Raw genomic sequence first — 23,532 nt, 5'->3', positions numbered from 1 at the left:
GCATCTGATTCGGGCTTTCGTCGCCAAACATAACACTCCTGTGGTTCGTCACGCTCCGTACTCTCCCCACATGACTCCGTGTGACTTTTGGCTATTTTCCATGCTGAAAATGCCACTAAAAGGAACCCGAATTTAGTCGAGAGAAGACATCGTGCGGAATCCGACGGACCGACTGATGGCCATTCCAAAAGATGCATTCCAGCAGTGTTTCCAAAAGATGCATTCCAGCAATGGCAGGAACGCTGTGAGAAGTGTATACATTACCAAGGAGACTACTTTGAAGGGGATTAGGGTTTCGTACCTCAAAGTCAATAAATTTATTTTTGCCGACCAAAGGTCCGATACTTTTTGAACACACCATGTATATGAGAGGTAAAAATACAAATCTATTCAGAACTGGCATTTTTCATTCTATTGTTTTCTAACGTGGACTGTCTACAGAAGTTATCGTTTTTTCCAAAAAATTTTTTTCACTCAGTTTTTTCCAGAGAAGTTTTACTGTATATCTGTGAAATACATTGAAACAAGTTTATATAAAGATACAAAAATTTATTTCATTCAGGACAGAATCAAAAGAAAAGCTATGACAAAATTCATTGGACACTGAAACAGAAACAACTATTTAATGTTTACTAATAGAACTATGCACAGTTTTCAGTTTTCTTATGCTAATCTGAGCATTGCCAGCTACATCAGCTAGATTTTATCTAAAATTTAAATTATACTATAATTACCACAGAAAAAACAGACAAAAAATAAATAATGTATGTATTCAACACATTATTTATTTTTAAGAATTCTAGTATTGTACTGTCTCATTGTGTAACTTATATTCTTAAAATTAAAGTACTGTTTTGTATAACTAAAATCTCAACCATACCAGTTTCATGATGCTCCCTTTCTTTACTTCGCTGAGAATATACAGATTTATTATGACAACGTGGACTATTTTTTGTATCTGGGCTTTCAGTCTTTCCATAATTACTACTATTACTAGTTGTAGGAGATTCTCTGATGCGGTCATTATATCGTTCAGTAAAATTAGGTTTGGCTGAATATTTTCCATTACCCTGAAATTAAAATTATTCATATTTCATGAAAAAAGTTCACACTGTTTAAAGAAATTAGGTAACAAAAATTTATAATTATAATGCTGACAATAACTTAACATACATAGGCTCAACCAGCAGATCACTTACAAACAGGATAACCAAGCATAAATACAATACACACAACAAAAAGTTTAATACCACCCTAGCAATTTGCAAGCGAGCTGAATATAACGGCCAAATGAAAGAGGCTAAAATTTTAAAACCAATGCTTGATATGCTTGATAGTAACAAACTTACAACAATAGAAACACTAGAAATCTTTGCAAAATCCCCCAAAGATAATTGTATTAACAGCAAAGATGCCGACTTGCTCTCCACCGCTTGGCGATCACTCCTCGATAACCTTTTAAATAAAATGGACTAATCCATCCTCCTCAAATGAAATGTGACATTTTAAATCTCATCAAATTTGTCGCGAACTTGTTAGCATTTCTCTCAATTTATCTAGTTATTTAATCTACTTATTTAATCTTAGTGGCAGTAGTCTTCTATTTTGTTATCCATTTACACATCTATTTGTTAATTTTATTTCAATTTTATCCATGTCTGTCTTTTAAAACAATGACGTCATTTGAATATTTGTTAATTGACGTTCCAATGTTATAGAACCTGAAGAAGGCAATTTAAAATGGGCAAAAACATTTGTCCTCTTATGGATTAAGAAACGGATAGAAAAAAAGTGAAAGGTTTTGTGAAACTTATTTAAAGAAGTTCTAGCTTTCCATGCATGGAACTGATTTCATCTACTCAACCACTGATGGGCCCCACAATTTTTCCTTTGCAAAACATTTATTCTTTATTATTTATCTATACTCATCTCCAGTGACAAAGATTTAATCTATCTCCCTATAAAGTAAAGGTAATTATTTACCCAATTTTGGGAATCAGTGAGTAATGGTGGTTGCAGCAGTGATAGGTGATTAACTACTACTGCTACAACCACCACCACTCAGTGATTCCCAAAACTGGATAAATAATTACTGCTACTTTTTCATCAATCTACCTTAAATATGATATGTAGAGCTCAAATTTATTTCAATCTTTCATACTAGTGTCATAACTTAGAAATTTGGGATATTTCTGCAATCAGAAATATGCAATGGAGCTTAATTCTCATTATATCTTTTAACTTACAGTAAAGCTAGTGGCATTATACAGTATAGCATTTTACTTAATGTCACAGTTTCCAAGAACCTATTAACAATGTTAAGGGAAAGGGAAGACTTGCTGTAATTTTATATCTTGCTAAAAAAACACAAATTAAGAACAGCAATTTTCAACTAAATTAATTCAACCATGATTTTAAGGTACTAAATATAAAAATTACAAGATTAAAAAGTAACCCATTTTATAAATTTTTCCAATAAAACCAACATCTGTTTAGTTCTAGTTCAATTAAACAAATTAATTTGTTTAGTATTTACTAATGCAATTACAGTGAGATTTTTTCAATGGTATTTTTATGCAATTTTGAAGTTACACAACATATACAGTAGAGCGTCGATTATCCGAATCAATTGGGAACTGGGGTTGTTCGATAGGTCGATGTTTCGGATAACCGATTATGTACGAAAAATATATTAATTTATCCCATCTTGACATTTTTCTCTGTTGCGTGTCGCTTCGCGTTGAATTTTCGTCGATGTTAAGTCTAACAAAGACTATTGTATCGTTAAAAATTTGTTTTTATTTTGTACAAACAAAATAAATATATTGAAAAATATAAAAACAATAAAAAATTATACTTCAGAAGTTAATTTAGTATCAAAAACGTAATATATTTGAGTAGCCCAAGATATAGCCAAAGATTGCAGCGCCACAGCACTGGCGAAAATTTAAATTTACCGACTGGAATTCTTTCGGATAATCGACGCTCTACTGTATTTCCAGATATTCAAATGAACAGACTGAGTTTAATCGTACTACATTATGGTTAATTAATTAGCCTGAATACAGCTGCTCATTTGAATATTTAAATTAATTATTAGTGACTTGTATATGTTATTACTCATATTTCCACATTTACATTTTATTTACTAGAAAATTTTGAAGTTACATGACTTGATAACTTAATTCTCTACAGAATCACTCAGACTACATGAAATGAAATACCATAACAATGTAAGAACAGAGTATAGAAGAAACTGTGTCTTCAGTTTTATAATATATATAGAGACTACTGTTGATGATAATTATATCTTTTAAGAATAGCATTAGGATGGCCCAACATTTGGCCTAGATAGTCAAAAGAAAAAAAATTAAACATTAGAGTTGAAATGACTTTGATCATTCAATTAAAACAATCTATTTCCAACATTAATTTGTAAGTAGAGGCTTGGCAGAAGCCAAGCCTCAACTTACAAATAAAATGACAAAAAGAGCTTTTCATAATCTTGACTATAGCCTTTGAAGACTATCAAACAGGAAAAAAAAACTTTATGAATTGGATGGAGAATTTCATGGTTAGTAATTCTTATTTAAGGAGCATTCTGCTCCTTAAATAAGAACATTCTGTTCTAAGTGAGAAGAGACCAAAAAGTAACTCTAAGGTTTCTTGAAGAACATGTTTAAACATTAATTGATAATATGATTTTAAAAACACTTAATAAAAGAATAAATGAAAAACATTCTCAAATTCATTTAATCATTTTTTGAGATCATGCAATGTATCTTCCTAATTTGTGTATTTCAATTTAATGTATTTTATGTACAAAAAGAAAACTCACTGTACATGAGTTTACTAGATATGCTATTTCATAATTAAATTTTATCAATTTCAGGAGATCAAATTTTTATTAAATGTTTTCAGTCAAAATCATACAAATCTAAGATTTTAAGCTGAGGATGATCAAGTTTTGACTGAAAACATTTAATAAAAAGTTGGCTTCCTGAAATAAGCAATAATTAATTAATTAATTAATTAAATTTAGTTATTTACAAAGATAGCATAAATGTTATGAAACTTTGCTGCTTCATATCATAAATACTATGCATTTCATAAAATAACTTTTTTCACTTTTCACTCTTTTCCAGCAGGTAATTTCTAAGAGAAAACTAACATTTTTGGCCTCTTTAGTGGCCCTCTTCAGGTAAAGAACAGAAATGTAATTTATTTTATTATATATTGTTACAGTTTCTGAGGTGTATTTAATGTATGCATTTCTTTATCAATGAAATTATTTAAGTTTATATATGCATGTTTGTGTTTATGTACTATACATATAATACATGATAAGACTGAAGTCTAAAATGGCTAGCCATTTCCAGTTATGGATTGACCAGTTTGAAAAACATGTACTTTCAACTCATTTACAATTTTCTAATTTAGTAACATATTACAAGTATATAATTAAAAAAAGATGCAGAACAACACCTCAACAGGATATATTAACCAATGTTAATTAATGTGATACTTTAAACAATAGAAAAATTAATTAATGTAAGATATTTTATAATTCTTTTCTACACATTTGCAACTTTATACCTAATATTATACATTTTAATTTCAGGTCACTAACATTAATTAAAGTATAATAGAAAATTACTTTAATATGATCATATGATATCAAGTTGCAACTGTCAACAATTAAAAAAATCAAGTCTGATTTAACAATAATTTTCACTTCATAAGTTCTATTTAACTTTGTCCTGATACTAAAACAAACTAAAAGAAAGAAGAAACAGCTAATTATTATTTTGGTTTGTTAAGTACGAAAATTTCATTATTTATTTTCACCATATCATAACGTATTTAATATATCATTAAATAAGTTTATCATATCACTCTAGTTCTGTTTATAACTAGCCTTCTCAGATTGTGTGACTTATCCCTCAAAAGTTGATGTATTAAGATGGAAACAATATTGAAAATAATATATGAGGAATGTTTAAAATACAAGCAAAAAATTATATCTTTGCAATACCAGACTGCAATTTTTAATCTCAAATTATTAGTGTCTTACCTCTGTACCTCACACTTTTCCTGAAAACAACAGAATCATGCAGTCATCTAAGTAACTCTGTTCTGGGTAAAATTTTTGAATTGAAATCATATGACTTCTGATCTAGACCAGAAGTTTATATATACAGTTAATTGGAGTCTCCTGCCCCTAAGCTTTCCATATCTGGTCTCAACTTTCATATATCTATCATCATTCTTGAGAATAAGGAAGAACAGACAGACAACAGTGGGAATTTATAGGTCTACAATTTTTTCAAATTGAAGCCCAATAATGATTATCAAGATACAAATACAGTAGAGTGTCGTTTATCCGAAGGTCAGTTATCCAAAGGAATTCCAGTCGACAAATTTAAATTTTTGCCAGTGCTGTGGTGCTGTAATCTTTGGCTATGTCTTCGGTTACTCAAATATTTTACGTTTTTGATACTAAATTAACTTCTGAAGTATAATTTTTTATTGTTTTTATATTTTTCAATATATTTATTTTGTTTGTACAAAATAAAAAAATAATTTTTAACGATACAATAGTCTTCGTTAGGCTCAACATTGATGAAAATTCAATGCAAAGTGACACGCAATGGAGAAAAATTTCAACACGGGATAAATTAATATATTTTTTCGTACATAATTGGTTATCTGAAACATCGATATTCTGAACAACCCCAGTCCCCAATTGATTCGGATAAACGACGCTCTACTGTATCTAATACTAACACTCTTGCATATACAGTAATACTCCGAACTTATGCGATAGGTGGGACCGAGCGATAACCGCGTAAGTCAAATTCACGTGAGTCGGGGTATAATTTCTCAATTTGTGTAAAATCTAAGTCAGATGTATGTAAGCTAATAAATGTTCTCGTTAATCTTATCTCGTCTTTTGATTCGTTCACGGTTACAAGAAATCACCACGTAGAGTCTCTCAAGTCTCCGTAGATATAACAAACACATAAATAAATAACACAAAACAAAATTTATAAATGGCTTGCTGTATATTATATTACAAATGTAAATTCGTCTCTGTAATCCAAAACACACTTTGGTAGACGTATCTTACAGCAATTTCTGGTTAGCAAATTATCTTTTATTTTTCATTGGACTACAAATATATTTCAGGTTGGTATAATGTACTCCAACCCCTCCTCAGCTAACCTGTTGTCCATTTCTATTTTCTTTAAATTCTTAAATATATAAACGGCTTGCTGTATATTATGCTGTAAGATACGTCTACCAAAGTGTGTTTTGGATTACAGAGACAAATTTACGTTTGTAACAAAATAAATTGTAGCTATGTGTTGATTCTGCGCGACACATCTGAACATGTAAGCTGAACAATAGTGTGGGGGAAGTGAGTAATCAAGAGTTGCGTGGCGCTCAAACAAAAGACAAATTGGCAAAATTTGAAAATCACGTAACTTTGGGTTTGTGTAAGTCGGGGTATCGTAAGTCGAGGTATTACTGTATTACCATAATAGGGAGGTGATGTTTATAAAACTCATATAGAGCGTAAACTTATTTTGTCACAATGTAGAGCTCTTATTCAAATTACCAAGGCCTACAATACCACATCCAATATCTCTATTCAAGTTCTGGCTAAGAAAGCCCCTAATGATCTTATCATCACCTCCTATTTTAAACAATGGCAAATAAAGCATGGCCTTGATATTTATACTAGCAACCAACAAATAAGTCACACCAACTTGGAACAAGAAATTTCTTTTGCCATTTATTCATAATCTTTGGCCCTTTTGTCCACACCGTCAATCGTCTTTGAGCAACCCTCTTACAACGATTATGAAATCTTTACGGATGGTTTGAAAATAGATATAAAGGTTGGTTGTAGTTATGTTGTTTATCAGAATAGGCAGGAGATTGCTCTGGGCCAGTTCAGATTGGGTGAACAATGCACTATTTTTCAAGCAGAACTCTATGCCTTGAAAATGACCATTACTTGGGCTAACAATGTCCATCATAAACAAATAGCTATCATTACTGATAGCTCTTCCTCTATTGCAATCCTTCATAAAGGATTCTTTCACCCAATCGTTTATGACATTAACATTCTCATTTCCAAGTCTTCCAATCAATATTATATTTACTGGACTCGTGCACATATAAGTACCCATGGTAACGAAAGAGCTGATGCCTTAGCTAAGGCAGCTTCCAACAATAATAGTCTTTGTTTGTAGAAATGGGCTGGCAGAATTACATTTTAATAAAACATAAAATTCATCTGGATACGAGTCCAAGTTTACTTGCCATGTCTAATCACCAAGAACAACTATTTCCATTGCAGAGACAACCTTTCTTTAGAGGCTATGCCTCTGCACGAATATGTAAAACAGTTTAAAATGTCCACAAGTGACAATCCCAACACAATTAAAAATATAATATTTGTTTGTAGAAATGGGCTGGCAGAATTACATTTTAATAAAANCGAAAACAGATATAAAGGTTGGTTGTAGTTATGTTGTTTACCAGAACGGGCAGGAGATTGCTCTGGGCCAGTTCAGATTGGGTGAACAATGCACTATTTTTCAAGCAGAACTCTATGCCTTGAAAATGGCCATTACTTGGGCTAACAATGTCCAGCATAAACAAATAGCTATCATTACTGATAGCTCTTCCTCTATTGCAATCCTTCGTAAAAGATCCTTTCACCCAATCGTTTATGACATTAACACTCTCATTTCCAAGTCTTCCAATCGATATTATATTTACTGGACTCGTGCACATATAGGTACCCATGGTAACGAAAGAGCTGATGCCTTAGCTAAGGCAGCTTCCAACGATAATAGTCTTAATATCTCTTATGATAAAATCAGCACCAGTACTCTCAAAAGAATTCTCTGGCAGGATCTCCTATTAACTTGGCAAAACACCTGGGACCAACATAACCACCCTATTACTCATAGATTTATACCTTGTATCAAGACCTTTTTTACATACAAATGGTACAGACCTAATAGTTTTGTTACGCAATTTCTTACCGGCCATGGTCGCTTTCAATCTTATCTAGCGAGATTCGTTAACACAACCAGTTCAATGTGCTCCCTGTGCGGTGTTACAGATAGTAATGTGCACTACATTTATGAGTGCCCCACGCTTAATTTGGAGCGACATATACTGCTTACCACTATTAATTAACCCAAATTTTTTCAGAATTTTTTGCCCGTGCGAAAAAATTTTATTGCGATTTTAATGAGCCTTTGATAAGGCTCAATTAAGGCTTAATTGCCTTTTAATGTTTTTTTAATGGGACTTTTTTATCAAAATTAATTAATCGTTTTAAAGTTGTAGTGCACCGATTTTCCTTCAGTAAAGTTATTTAAAGCTGCTTTCTGATGTCAAAAATGACCTTCGATAGTTTTTTAATTTTTTTTAATTAATAGATTTTATTATATATAAGTTTAATTAATTAGGGGGGGGTCTGATATCGCAATTAAAATCTAATTTTTTTAAAATATTTAAAAATATACGTGTCACTCATATTCACCCTACTTTAAACCCTTGTCCTCCCGCGACTTCTATGAGAATGTCCCGAGAAATCTTGTGTCAGTGGCTTTTAGTCAGCTTTGTACTCAATTACTCTCTTGAGTATGAGCAATACCATCTAATTATGATTCATCAAATAACTATAATATATATATATCTTCATCTTTGATGTTTTTTCCGCAGCAATCATGTTACACATTATCAGCCTTAGGATGTCTGGCATATGTTTAGTTTATTCTGATTATTCAGTAGTTATTCTCTACCGAAGTATACTGTTTACGTGCGGACAGATGACCAAGACAGCAGCACTAAGTTTACAGTGCACTCTATATACATTAGTGCTGAAGAACATTTTTCTTCATCCTATTTTGCTTGTGGCTGTCTCTTTTATGGATGGACTCTATGTAATGGTGTTGACTGTGACTGGGTTTTAGCTGGAATCGCACTAAGCACAATTTTGAGACACCACTCGATCGTCAATGATTTCTCTTCGCTGCATTATTTTCTGGATTTTTTTTTTTTCCAGGGTTTGCAGAGATGCCACCTTAGGATATAGGATTCATCCTACTGCATTTCCAAACCTACTTAAACAAACAAATGTTAGTGGAACCCTTAGTGGAATACCTCGAAATCTCAACTGTGTTTTTGCAGCATGGGCACAACTGGCACCAATTCAAGTCTTAACAATAGAATCTTGAGGAACTTTCTCATTGACCTCATTGTTATTTTGGTGCATGTTATCTATGTGGTAGCAGGTCCACTTGACCTACCGTGTTTCCCCTAAAATAAGACCTAGCACAGATTTTGCTGAATTGCGAAATATAAGACCTCCCCCTGAAAGTAAGACCTAGCGAAGTTTTTTTTTAGTCGTAACGGTAATCGGCAGATGGTTGAAAGTACAGCCACTGATTGGTCAGCAGACAATTACGCCACACGGCATGATTTGCATAAGACTATGGCTTGGGAATCACAGATTTGCATAATGTTATCGCTGGTGATCGCTAATTGGTCGGCTGGGAATCACGCCACATCACATTTGCATAGGGCTACGGTTCAGTAAGCACTAATTGGTCATCGAGCTCGATGTGGACACTATAAAAAGGTTAAGTTGAATGTGTCGCAAGGTGTTCTCTCGAACCTGTTTAGCGTATTGTTCAACAATAAATGTGAATTCGTCTTCATGGAAATATAAGACATCCCCCTGAAAATAAGACCTAGTGCATTTTTTAGAGCAAAAATTAATATAAGACACTGTCTTATTTTCGGGGAAACACGGTACTAGAAAATTAAAAATTTATGACCTGATTTTTGTAGGTCAACGACACACTTAAATTGTGAAGTGAAGTGAAGAACGAAAACAAGGAATGGAAGTAGGGCAAAAGAAAGAGAGGAAAGGAAAGAGAAAGAGAAAAAGTGATATGAAAAAGTGACAACTTGAATGAAAGAAATAACATGAAAGGATTTGAAAGAACATAAAAGTTGTAGAAAAGAAACGACAGAATTCAAAGACAAAAACTTTTTGAGGCTTCTCAGAACCTCCCTGTCATATAGTGTATCTTTAGGTGGGCTACCACAATGTCACAATGTTTTTGTTTTGTGTGTATTGTTTTATATTACTCTTGTAATTTGTAAATGTTTTATCATTTCTTATTTGTCAATCTTAATTGTTAATCTTAATTTTTTTTCTATATAATATTTCAATTATATTTATTCACTATATTCACTTTCTTTGTTTCTGGATTCACTTGGCTGTGTGTAAAAGGCACCAAGTATGTACAGATTTTTGTATGTTTCATTAAAAGAATCTGAATCTGTACTACCATAAATCATGGCACAAGAACAGAATGATAACAAACTGACTGTAGTATGTTCAAATACATCTACAGTAGAGCATCAATTATCCAAACTGGGGGAGTCAGAACTGGAGTTGTTCGGATAACTGATCATTTACAAAAAAAATTTATTAAACACAAAACTGTACTGTATATATTTTGTATCACGTCTTACAAATACAAACCTTACATAAAGTAGTACATTAAAGTAACCCTATAGTTTAGGTTGGCAAGGAGGGGGAGAGTGCTGCAGTTAGGGTGACCAGATATTGACATAGTCAAAGTAAGATATTTGAAGTTTCTTAATGCTTCTCAGTAGGACATTTGACAACTCAGCTTAAAACAATAAAAATCGGTAGTAAAAAAGCACAAAACACTAAAAATTGATAAGTAATTAATTTTAAATTGATATACTACTCTTTGTTGCAATTGTACCCATTATTTAATACAGTTGACCCCCTATAACACGGTAGATATGTTTCGGTTTTTATGAATCCATTTTCTACGAGTCCTTAAATTCATGAGCCAATCACAGCCCGGCACGTATGCAGTTTATGAACTACGGTTGTTTGAAAGGTTTTTTCCATAAAATTAATTGATTCTAGACTAATTCGATTCAACATTTCCAAAATATATATAATTTTTTGGGAATAATCCATATAAACTATGCTATAAACAAAAAATTGTAGGATTACTTACCGAGTGTGCACTGTTTGATGACGCCATTGCTTAAGCTTGTTTTTGTCGTGGAGCGGTGCATCGAATGGCGCTCGCGTGCTTCCTGATAAATTATTTTCTTTTTGCAAAAAATTCACTGAACTTTGGAGACATCGTTAATATAAATATAATTTTTATGGATGTTAAATAATAAATGGTTTTTAGTAGGTCCGTTGCTTGTTTAAACTCAACAGTTTGTGCAATATCCGCTATTGGTCTAGATTTGAACAATCCTGTCGCAACACAGGTCAGCGATGACGTTTTACCGAACTATACGAGGTTTTTTAGTGTATTTGTATGAATACTGTCGCAACTTTTTCGCCATCATATAGGAATCCGAACTATATGAACCCGTTTTATAGGAGGGTCTACTGTATAAAAATATGAAAAAAAAATTTATTGTTATTATTACTGATTACCTATTGGTCCAAAAGTAGTTATCTGTGAAAGTAGGACATTTCCGTTAGGTGGTAGGATGTAGGACAAAAGGTTTAATTGTAGGACACCCTAGCTGCAGCACTAGTGGAAAGTTGAATTTGCCAATTGGACCACTTTCGGTTAACCGATATTTTGGTTGATCAGTATTCAGATAATCGATGCTCTACTGTATCTATATCACAACATAATTATAAAAAGTAAAAGTGACAAATTTATAAGCATATGCATTGACATTGGTTCTAACATTAACACTAAAACGTAAACTTTATATGTTTCATTTATCAGAAAGTTTATATATAACTAATCTATATATATAAAAATGAATGTATGTGTGTGTGTGTGTGTGTGTGTCCTTCATGCATTACCACACCGTTTTATCCGATTGCCGTGAAACTTTAAGAAGTTGTTTAATATACTCCCGTGAAGGTTTGTAGCGTAGTACGATTGCCATGAAGCTTTGGGAAGTTTTTTAATACACTCCCGCGAAGGTTTCTGGCATTTACCCTACGATAGATGGCGCGCGTTTACACGAGCATTCGAGCACAGTGTGTTCGATCGATTTCAAATTGTGAAGACCATTTTCCCCCTTCAAAAAATATCTCTATATATGCATTTATTATTTACGATATTTGTAATAATTTTTGTTTAATCACTTTATTTCAACTTTTTTTTTGCTAATTACGTAATCGCTCGAACTTTGTTAAAGCCTTAACTGTATCATGAACAACAACCGAAGTTGTAGAAGGAAATTCGCCTATTTTACCGATCTAGGGATCCCCCTTTTCCAAATTTTAATATCAACTCAAAATAATTTAAAAAGACAAATTACAATAAAACGGTTTATTATCCAACTATCAGAAATTTCACAACACGCCAAGGAAGAGAGGAAGAAGCAATTAAATAATCAAAATTATGAAGGATTAAAAAATATATATAAAAATGGGGAATATTGCCCTTCTAACAATCTCTGCGAGTATGTGGGCTAAATTTAAAGAATCCGTGCTTCTCGCTTGGACAACTGTATGTGGCCAACTCACACGTCAGAAAACCTTTTGATTTATTCGTGTACGCACCAGACGGAAAAACAAAAAATATTGTGTATCCTCAAAGCACTCCAATAGATAAATAAAATTGAAACGACACTTTGAAATGTTTTCCCGGTGAAAATGAATAATAATAATAAGTTTCAATGAAAATGATAAAATGTAAATTTAATTTTATCATAACGAATTTGCTTGAATTTCCATTCTTCTGAGATCGCAGCAATGCGCGACGGGTAAGCTAGTTTCTTTATATATTTTGAAATTAATTTATCTATATTTAAAATTGAAGTATATTACGCTTTCTGTTTAATAATAAATGAAAAATAATACTGTATATATATATATTTTTAATACTAATTTAGTTTATTTTAATAATGTTTCATAGTTCTTGGTCCACTTGACTATTCATGAAGACTTAATCTGATGAAGGATAGTATTCTAATGAGGTCGCCACTCTCAAAAGGCATTTTTCTCCTACTGCCAATAAGTTTGTTTTCAGAGTCCTTTCTCATAGATGGGTTGCTAACCAAAGCTAGAGCACCATCACCCTTGGTTTGAAGTCAGGATTCTTCTACTTTCTTCAATTAAAAACAAATTCATATTTGAACCTTTCAAATTAAGCCTAACTTTAAATATGCATTAATTAATTAAATCTTTTTTTCCACGCTCATTTTAAATGTTTGTATAATCTAATTGATATACAAACAGAACAATTGAATAAAATATATAAAGCTTAGGCTTTCCAGAGAAAATTTCAGATATCAATCCATCCACCATTTTGCTTAAATATATTTGAATTTCAGGAGGCCAAAAAGAGGTGCCATAAAAATAGTACAAAAAGAAAAGAAGAAACGTTCAGACAATATAGCTACAACCAACTGACTGCCGAAAATCTATCGGGCTAGTTTTATGCTAATTATTAAATAAATTACGTGGTGAAAGGAGTATTTTCAAAAATTATTAAATGTACAATGAAAGACATCTAAAAAAGCAGAAGAAATAATGGAAGATGATGAATAGGAGAAACAGAGAGTGGGATAATATAACACACACAGAAGTGGAGACTGTGTTAAAGAAAATGAAGATGGGCAAAGCTGCAGGAATTGACAAAATCATGGTGGATATGATCAGTGCATCAGGTAACCTGGAAATATGTTGGCTAACAAGGGATATGAAGGCAGCCTAAGAGATGGCGCCTAACGCTTACCTCTAGTACCAAATTGATTACGTAATTTATTTAATAATTAGCATAAAACTAGCCTGATAGATTTTCGGCAGTCAGTTGGTTGTATCTATGTTGTATATCGGGTTGGAGATGTTTGTATATACGTTCAGACAATTTTACCCAAGAATTGCAAGTAGATATGAGAGGGAATAAGAAAACATTGTAAGAAAAAATATGGCTTAGTGAAGAGTTCCCACTCTTTACTAAGCCATATTTTTTCTTACAATGTTTTCTTATTCCCTCTCATATCTACTTGAGAAAAAAGAGTGTTAGGACAAATATAATCAAAAATGAGAACAGAGAATTTGATTACACAAGAGGAAGATATAAGAAAGAGGTGAAAGGAGTATTTTCAAAAATTATTAAATGTACAATGAAAGACATCTAAAAAAGCAGAAGAAATAATGGATGATGATGAATAGGAGAAACAGAGAGTGGGATAATATAACACACACAGAAGTGGAGACTGTGTTAAAGAAAATGAAGATGGGCAAAGCTGCAGGAATTGACAAAATCATGGTGGATATGATCAGTGCATCAGGTAACCTGGAAATATGTTGGCTAACAAGGGATATGAAGGCAGCATGGAGAGATAAGAAAGTACCATCTGAATGGGGAAAAGGTATTATAGCCCCAATATTCAAGAAATGGGACAGAAAGTAATGTGAAAATTACAGAGGGATTACATTGTTACCCTATGTTGCCAAGAGTTTTGGAGTGTAAGATCAGGAAAGTGGTGGAACACCAACTAGAAAAAAGACAACATTGATTCATATGGATCCAATCTACCACAGATCTGATATTTTCAGTGAGACTACTGATGTAAGGAGTTGGGAATACAACAAAGATTTAGATTTTTATATATATATTGAGAAAGCATATGATAGTGACCCAAGACAGATGATGTGGAAAGGTCTAGAGAGTAAGGGCATCTTGGCAAAAATTATAAATCAGATACAAGCAAACTTAATGAAAAGAAGTTGAGAGCTTGGTTATTTGCATATGACATAACACTAATGGGAGACACAGAAAAAGCAGTACATCATCAACTGGATGTGTGGAACAGGAAGCAAGAGGAATAGGGAATGAAGATAAGCAAAGAGAAAAGCAAGACAGTGCAAAGTGATGTCAAAGAGAACTCAGGATGGGAGAGGGAAATATTGAACTGAATGTAAAATTATTCTAGAATGCAACTTTAGATATCTGGGAACAGAAATATCAAAAGATGGAAAGTTAAGCAAAAGAAATAAGTAGAAGAACACAGCAACCTGATGGCTTCTACCAGAGTATGAGAACTAAGATCTGGAAAAAGGAAGTGCCACTCAAATATAAGGAGATCCTTTATCAATTATACTTTGTCCCAATATTGACTTATAGAGCTGCAGCATAAACTACATCATGGAGAAAAGACAAACATACAGGCAGCATCACAAAGAAAAGACAAACATACAGGCAGCAAAAATGAATTAAGACAGGATAAGGAATGAAGAAATAAGGGAAAGAACAAAAATGAAAAATTTGAGGGAGAAGATAGAACAAATTAGACTGAGATGATTTGGACATATCAAGAGAATGGAAGACAATAGAATACCAAAGTTAGTATCAGAGGAGGAGATGGAAGGGAGAAGACCTAGAAGAAGACCCAGGAAGAAGTGAATGGACAAGATAGCTGAAGACCTAGGAAAAAAGACTGACGAGGTAACAGTGGTGTTTGCAGAGGAGTGGTGGAAAGACAGAAAGAGATGGACATCTTTGATCCTTGGCCCAACCCAAGCTTCACTGGATTAGGGCTAATTTGTTACTAAAGAAACTTGTAACTACCTCTAGTAACAAATTACTTAAAATTTAATTATTACTAGTGGCCAAAAAATAGCTCAATGCATTACGGAAATAATTTGGCATTAATTAATAATATTGGGTTTTGAGATGTTCATATAGTTTAATAGTTTCAGCTTATTCAGAATTGCTATATTATTTTAACTTACTTTATATGTAATTAAAATTTAAATAAATTATTAAAAAACTATAGAATGATTAACATTTTAGTCTAATATAATTATTGTATATAATAATTTTATTGAAATTATATATTGGGAAATAGGGTAATGCCGTGCCACTAAGAGAAATTGCTTATGATTGATAGATGTGCCGTTTATATTTGCTGAGTAAAAATTTGAATATAACCATATTCATTAATTATGGTGCTGGTTGAAGATGACTAAGTGCCTATGGCCTATAACTTCCACTATGACACTCAGCCAACAATCATAACCATCCTAGCATGGTATATATGTCCAATATTTGGCATATATATATATAAACTCAACAAAATATTTTAATTTCTGTAATATTTCAAGATACTAATTTTTGAATTAAGAAAATCGAGTTCTGATAACTGCCTGACTATATCACATTAAAAACTATAATAAAGTAATTAGTTCTAACAAAACTGGTTGTTAAAATGTTAAAAAAACATTCTAAATACAATAAAAGCAGTAACATTTTCATTTGATCCACTTACAAGTATGAAAAGAGATTCTGTGAATGTATGTCTCTTTAATCCGAAATTAAATTTGGTAGACTATCATTACAGCTTTCAGGTTAGACACTTCTTTTATTGTTTTCACATATGCATTTCGGGCTTATATAAATGCTAAACTCCTCTTCAGTGCAATACTACAAATTATTAAAAAACAACAATTAGTAACATGACAAAATTTCTCGTCACTTATTGACATAAAACTATCGTACTTAAAAATTGTCACACTTATCCGATACATATGGTTCTGTCTTCTAAACCATGGTGTATAATGGGTAACATTGGAAAGATTTTTTAATACAACCATTAAAATCACCAAAAATACACTTTCCAAACATTCATATGGAAAACCTAATATTAATATTTTTATAATTTTTTTCCTCCATAACATCACATATTCCAATAAAATGACAATATAATACGACACATACTCACTTTTATATTTTTCAACGTGTGCTCATAAAATCTTATATAAGTACAAATTTTAAAGAATGTGTATTTTCCACAACATAATGTTACAGTAACTGTAATTATAATCGTTTTACAGGTTAATTACATGTAGTATAGTAATATTAAAACCATTTTCAAGAGAATACATATGTAATTTCATAATTTCCCAATATATTTCCATTCATTTTCTAATACAACACTGTGTATGACAAATACATTACAATCACTTTTTTCCTTTAGCACCCTCTATCATATTGTACCACTGTTGATCTATTTGCATACCATTTGATATATTGATTAAATTATCATCTTTAAATTTTATAATTTCAATATGTTCCTTAAATTTATGTTTTAACATATCTTTTTCCGAATGAATTATTTTTATGTTATTTCTATCTATTTGACAATTACTATTTCTCATATGGTTAAACCGCGGAGAATTATATTTTAATCTTATTGCTGCTTCATTTTCTTTAATTCTTAATTCTAACGTTCTACTAATTTCACCTATATAATTTTTTGATTTTTGGCAATTACAATTAATTTTATATACAACTCCTGATTTTTTTTAATTTATCAACATTTGTTTTATATTTATTATTATTATTATTGTAAATATAACATGAAATTTTATTGGTCAAAGATGGGGCCAAAACAATATTTTCTTTTTTTTAAAATCTTACTACAATTATTATAAACATTATTGATGTAAGGAAAAGCTTTATAATTCTTATCTTTTTTATATTTGATATTAAATCTGTTTTTGTAATACTGGTTGTGCCACATTTTTAACTTGTAACTGGAGTAATTATTCAAAATAAATTTATTTTCTAATTCTTTTAATTCAAATTTTACAATTTATATTATTAGTAGTTCTTGTATATATATTTTTTAGACCTATTATGTAGGTGTTCTTTTTTATAGTTTCAGGGATGCAAGACTGATAATTGATGGTTTTATTGACGCTACATGGTTTTTTTAAACATTTTAAAAGAAAATTTGTCTATTTCATTAGTTATTGTTATATCTAAAAAATTTATTTGGTTATATTTTTCTAATTCAATATCAAATTTTATATCTTCATTTATATTATTTGTAGTATTTAATATTATTGTATCATTCATTATTTTATTATTATAAATTAATAAGTAGTCATCAACATATCTCATCACCATTTTAACACCAGGGATATTTTGTATTTTTCATCAGTATTTTTCATAACTAATTCAGCAAGTTTTGGCCCATCTTTGACCCCATCTATTTGTCTGTAAAAATCATTATAAACCTCAAAATGAGCACATGTTGCAAAATATAAAAGTGAGTATGTATTGTATTATATTGTCATTTTATTGGAATATGTGATGTTATGGAGAAAAAAAAATTATAAAAATATTAATATATTAGGTTTTCCGTATGAATGTTTGGAAAGTGTATTTTTGGTGTTTTTAATGGTTCTATTAAAAATCTTTCCAATGTTACCCATTATACACTGTGGTTTTAGAAGACAGAACCGTATGTATTGGATAAGTGTGACAATTTTTAAGTATGATAGTTTTATGTCAATAAATGATCTACCTGCGAGAAATTTTGTCACGTTACTAATTGTTGTTTCTTAATAATTTGTAGTATTGCACTGAAGAGGGACTTAGCATTTATATAAGCCCGAAATGCATATGTGAAAACAATAAAAGAAGTGTCTAACCTGAAAGCTGTAATGATAGTCTACCGAACTTAATTTCTGATTAAAGAGACATACATTCATAATACATAGTAACAGCTACCATAAGTGATATTTAAAAGAGATTCTGTTTACAAGGCAACAAAACAATGGTTGGTTGACATTAGCAATGGCTGTACTGCTAATCTCCCTCAACAGTAGTAAAGTTTTACTGCAAATATATCTTAACCTTGGAAGTATGAATAAGAGCATTAGAACAACCCAGAAAACTATGTACTCCAGACTCACCAGCTTAAAACACAACCTATCCCTCTCCAATTACAAACAAATCTGATGTCAAAACATGAAACCTGAGGTTATTTATAGCAAAGTGAACTCTGATATATTTATTTTATTGCTTTATTACATCAAATTACCACAAAAACATAAAATATGCATGTTTGTCAATCTTCAAGTATTTTACATTGTTAGAAAAAAGACAGAATGAAGAAATAAAAGATATAATCATAGTTTCTACTATAATATCAATAATTTCACAATTTTAAATAAAAATTGGCATCTGAAATATCCCACATATTAACTAGGCCAGTGTTTCTCAACGGGGGCGATATCACTCCCAAGTGGGCGTTTTTCCATGTTGAGGGGGCAATTAGAAACAATTTATATTTTGGGAGCAAAAAACAATTTTCCAAGCGATATAGTAAAACATTATATTAAGAATAATTAGATATTTTATTCGTTATATTGTACAATAATTAAACAAATAACATTATACTAGTCACTAGTCTATTCGATGCAGTACGAATTTGGCATTAGCCTCGGCCCTCAGCATCGGAATTTTGAAGTGAAGGGGGCGACACTACGTAATGATTTTATTGAAGGGGCGATGATTCGTTAGAGGTTGAGAAACACTGAACTAGGCAGTCAACTACAGCAGTGTTAACCTTCTAGGATCCAGAAAAAGATTTTAATCAAAACACAAACATTTTTTGCCTTTGCAGGATTGTAAGCTGAAGGTCTGAATAAGGCCAAAAACATTTTTGATTAAATTTTGTTTTTGCTGGAATATAGAGGGCATTGAATTAATTTCTCTTTAGACTTCCAGTTTGTTCATATATATAAAAAAAGTACTTTTATCTTTGACTATCTAGTTTTAATAACATTCAAACACTACTTTCAAACCTAATATAAATTTAAAAATTCTAAGAATTCTTAAAAAATAATGTACAATATTTACTCAAATAAAAGATAACATATGTAAACTTACTAATATGAGAAAAATAGAAATAATTTTAAAATATAACTCCATATTTCAGATAATTATAGCAATAAACTGTTGAAGGAATTGTGTAAATTAATTAACATTTCATTTCGTAAGTGTGAAACGATGTTACGTAATTTACTCTTAAGTCTACATTTTATTTCAGTTTGAAATATAAAAAAATTTTTTTTCAATTAATACCAAATCTTTATTTTTAACTGAAGAAATGTTAATTAATTTACATTTTAATGTTCCTTCAGTGTCATTTACACTGTACATGTAGACTTAATACAATGCATATAGAAAGAAATATTTATCACTGTGGAATTTCTTAAAAGAGCATATATTGCTTAAAATTCCTAACAGACAGCAAATATTTTCAATGAGTATGCAAATTATCACCTTTGACATTATTATATTTCTTTTTCTCTTGTGAAAAAAAAATGAATGTATAAATAATATTAATTCTAAAAACATATGATCAAGTAAGTAGGTAGATAAATAATCATCTTTACTATATTTTAATAATGATTTAAAAATTCCAAACATTACCCCAATTTTTAAATGTGATAATGTATTATTACACAGGGTTGACAATATGATGATGTAGTGGGTGCAAAAAATGTCAAAAAGTCCATTAATTAACTTCTCATGCTAGATAGTTCATTTGTGGCATCAGTAGTGACTTCAACTTTATTTTAATTAATCACTTTATTATATCAAGTTTATAACTGTATATACTCTCTTACGATGATGACATATGTTTAAAGCATTCTTTTAATTTAAGAGATTTTAAAATTAATTTATCTGTTTAGTGTTATATGACAAATTATATACTAGGCCTATTTAATTATTTTTATGATTTAATTTGGATTTTCCAAACTATGCTGTATTAATTATTAATTGGCTCATAAATTGTTGTTTTATTTTGTGTGCAATAATTTTTGGAAAAATTTTATTTTCAAAAAAGTTTGGATACTAAAAAAATTCTGCACACCTGACCTGCACCTTTCATGTTTTCTGTATAAAACATGCAAAATCACAATTACACTAAGCTGTAACTCCTGCAGACAAAAACAATATACTGACTTGGATCTAACATGATACACAAAATACACACACATCATCAAGAAGTCTTGAAGGCTCAGGAGCTCTATTACAGGCATCCCAATGATTTCAACAAGGATCATATTGATAGAAATGACTATGTGCTTCTTTAGTTAGATAAAAGAGTTTATAATTGCTGTAAAAGACTAAAAGAAGTTCATAAATAAAACAAACTATCCTAAAAGACAACACAGATGACATTTGTAATAAGTGTCATCTCATGCATCAAACCATATCACACCTCACATCCAGTTGCAAGCTTTTAATACAAACTGAACCAGAAACATATTACATTAACTTGGGGGTCAACAACCTGTGGCTCTTTTTAAGTTAGTAAATAATAGGGTTTCTCAAACGGGATTCCGGGATCCCGGTTGTTTTTTTAACCCGGGAAATTTTTCTTGTCCCGGGAAATCCCACAAATTTCTTAAAAATTCACTTTTTTTCTTATTTTGTGTTAAGGTTGAGGAATTTTGCAAATAAAAAGCATAATTATCTCATTCACTGTCAGAATACATTTGTATTTATTAATTTTAAACCTACCTATTAGTTTTTTTTAAATTTTTGCTCGTTATAGCATGTCACAAATGGTCAATAATCAATATATAGCTTATTTGTGGCAGGACTATAAAAATTCTTTACTTGTCGGAACCTGTAATATCTGGAATAATTGTGCTTACGCTGTCTTGAGTTTTAACCATGCCCAGTAGCTTCAATAAATGCCTGACGCCAGATTGTGCAAATTGGGCAAGGATACAAACGAGTACAAAGTCTGCAAGTATGAAGTTTTTCTTCATAAACCTGATTATTAAAGCCAAATGAATTGCCGAATTATCGAGCTCTAAGCTTGATGCCGCTATTAAAGCAGCCAAGGTAGACAAATCAAGAATACTAGAGAGCGAAAGAAGTACTACAATCTCGAAAACGAACTCGAAATCTTCCAGGCTACAGGTGAAAAAACACATAATATCTGTCTTCTCTTAAATGCATTAAACACTATTCCAATCACATCAATTGAATCGGAAAGGGCATTCTCGGTGGCAAGACTTTTCATTACTAAAATAAGAATTAGAGTGAGTTATCGGAGTATTGACCATCTTTGCTTTTTAAAATCTTATAAAAGTTTGCAATATTTTGTATTATATTTTATTTAAAAAACGAAAATTACCTTCTAAATTAGAAGTTCATTTTTTTTTTATTTTTAACTCAATTCAAAACATTTTTTTTTGTTGTTGTTGTTGTAGTATGCAGTTTCCAGCAAACTTTCATTAATTTTTTTCTATTTGTGAAAATTTGTACGTTATTTAAAGGTAATTTTTATTATAGGCCTATAGACCTTACACAGCATTATTAATATGATTTTGGAGGTTACAGAACTTTAAAATTACTTTAAAAAATGGAAAATAATTATATCATTTGATTTCAAGATATTTTGTATACCTTAAAAATAATTAATTCTATCCTGGGATTTCGGGAAACAGTTCACTTTTATCCCAGGATCCCAGGACAAGCAAAAGACCGGGAAATGAGAAACCCTAGTAAATAATATACACATAACAAAATAAAATTTAAGCAAAAGAAAAAGATAACTTTTAAACATCACTAATATTTTTTAAAGAGTTTTTAATTTCACTAATCATTTATCACTTCACTATCAGAACTTATATGGTAGTTTTATACTGTTCTTATTTACTCATGTTTAGTTCATTAAATATTATAGTATGCAAAAGAAACATATTGAATAAAAGCTTCTTCTAGTATTGAGGGTAACATTTAATATGCTGGAAAAAATAGAAATGTAGAAGAAGAAAATCAAGAATTTATAAGTGAATGGATTGAATCCTATACAGTTGTTGCAAATTTAACAGGATTCCCAGAGTATTTAATATGTCAAGTAACGTTTTCTAATAACAAAAAAATCAAATGTACAAAGGCATTTTTTTTAAATAAACAAAGCATTTGCAAGCACTTAGCAAGAGGGAGAAGAAAGAAGAGAGGCAGTAGAACTTCAATGTAAAATGAACTTAAGTAAAAGGTACATTTTCAAATTGGATAAAATAAAGTACAGTGGAACCTCAGTATACAACATTAATCCGTTCCTGATGTTTGGACTTATACCGAACCAACCTTTTCCATAAGAAGTAATGTAAAAATGATTAATCCGTTCTCATGTAAAAAAATGGCTGACTTTAAACACCTCGCTTTCCTGGCTAGTTCCTGCTTGATTTTTCATGAGATCAGCATGTATCTTTTTAGCTTTCTCGCATATAATTGCTTCTGATACGCTGTCTCTAGCACACTGTTTTTCAGTTATCCAAAGCAAAAGCAATTTCTCAACATGATCTAATGTCTTCAATCTATGTTTAGAAATTGATTTTACCCCTTTCGCAATGTTAGCAGATTTAATAATGTCTTTATTTTTCGAGATTGTCGATATCATCATTCTCGGAATACGGTATGCAATAGTTAAAATCTCAAACATGCATGCCACCTTCATATTTCTCAACAGTCTTTTTTTCAGTTCCATTGTGATTCTAGTCATTTTTTTAGTTTTCTGTTGCTTTTCATTTGCCTTTTTGCAATTCATCCTTAATAAAAATAATAAAATTTTACTTACAAATTAAAATCAGAAGATATTTAATAAAGTTATAAACTGTGGCACTGTGAACGTCTA

At 30.9% G+C, this 23,532-nt stretch overlaps 1 protein-coding gene across 1 annotated transcript in view; it reads right to left on the bottom strand.

Annotated features, from left to right (window-relative positions):
* The window catches only part of LOC111636788 (WW domain-containing adapter protein with coiled-coil-like), an 81,952-nt gene that overhangs the window by 43,486 nt on the left and 14,934 nt on the right, over positions 1–23,532 (bottom strand). The window contains exon 3 of the mRNA XM_023382120.1: positions 881–1,070. Coding sequence (XP_023237888.1) covers positions 881–1,070 — 190 coding nt within the window. The remainder of the gene's footprint in view (positions 1–880; positions 1,071–23,532) is intronic.

The sequence above is a fragment of the Centruroides sculpturatus genome, unplaced genomic scaffold (genome assembly GCF_000671375.1).
Source record: "Centruroides sculpturatus isolate CEXI.00-Female unplaced genomic scaffold, Cexi_2.0 scaffold951, whole genome shotgun sequence".
Classification (NCBI taxonomy): domain Eukaryota; kingdom Metazoa; phylum Arthropoda; class Arachnida; order Scorpiones; family Buthidae; genus Centruroides; species Centruroides sculpturatus.
This window is presented reverse-complemented; position numbering and strand designations above follow the sequence as displayed.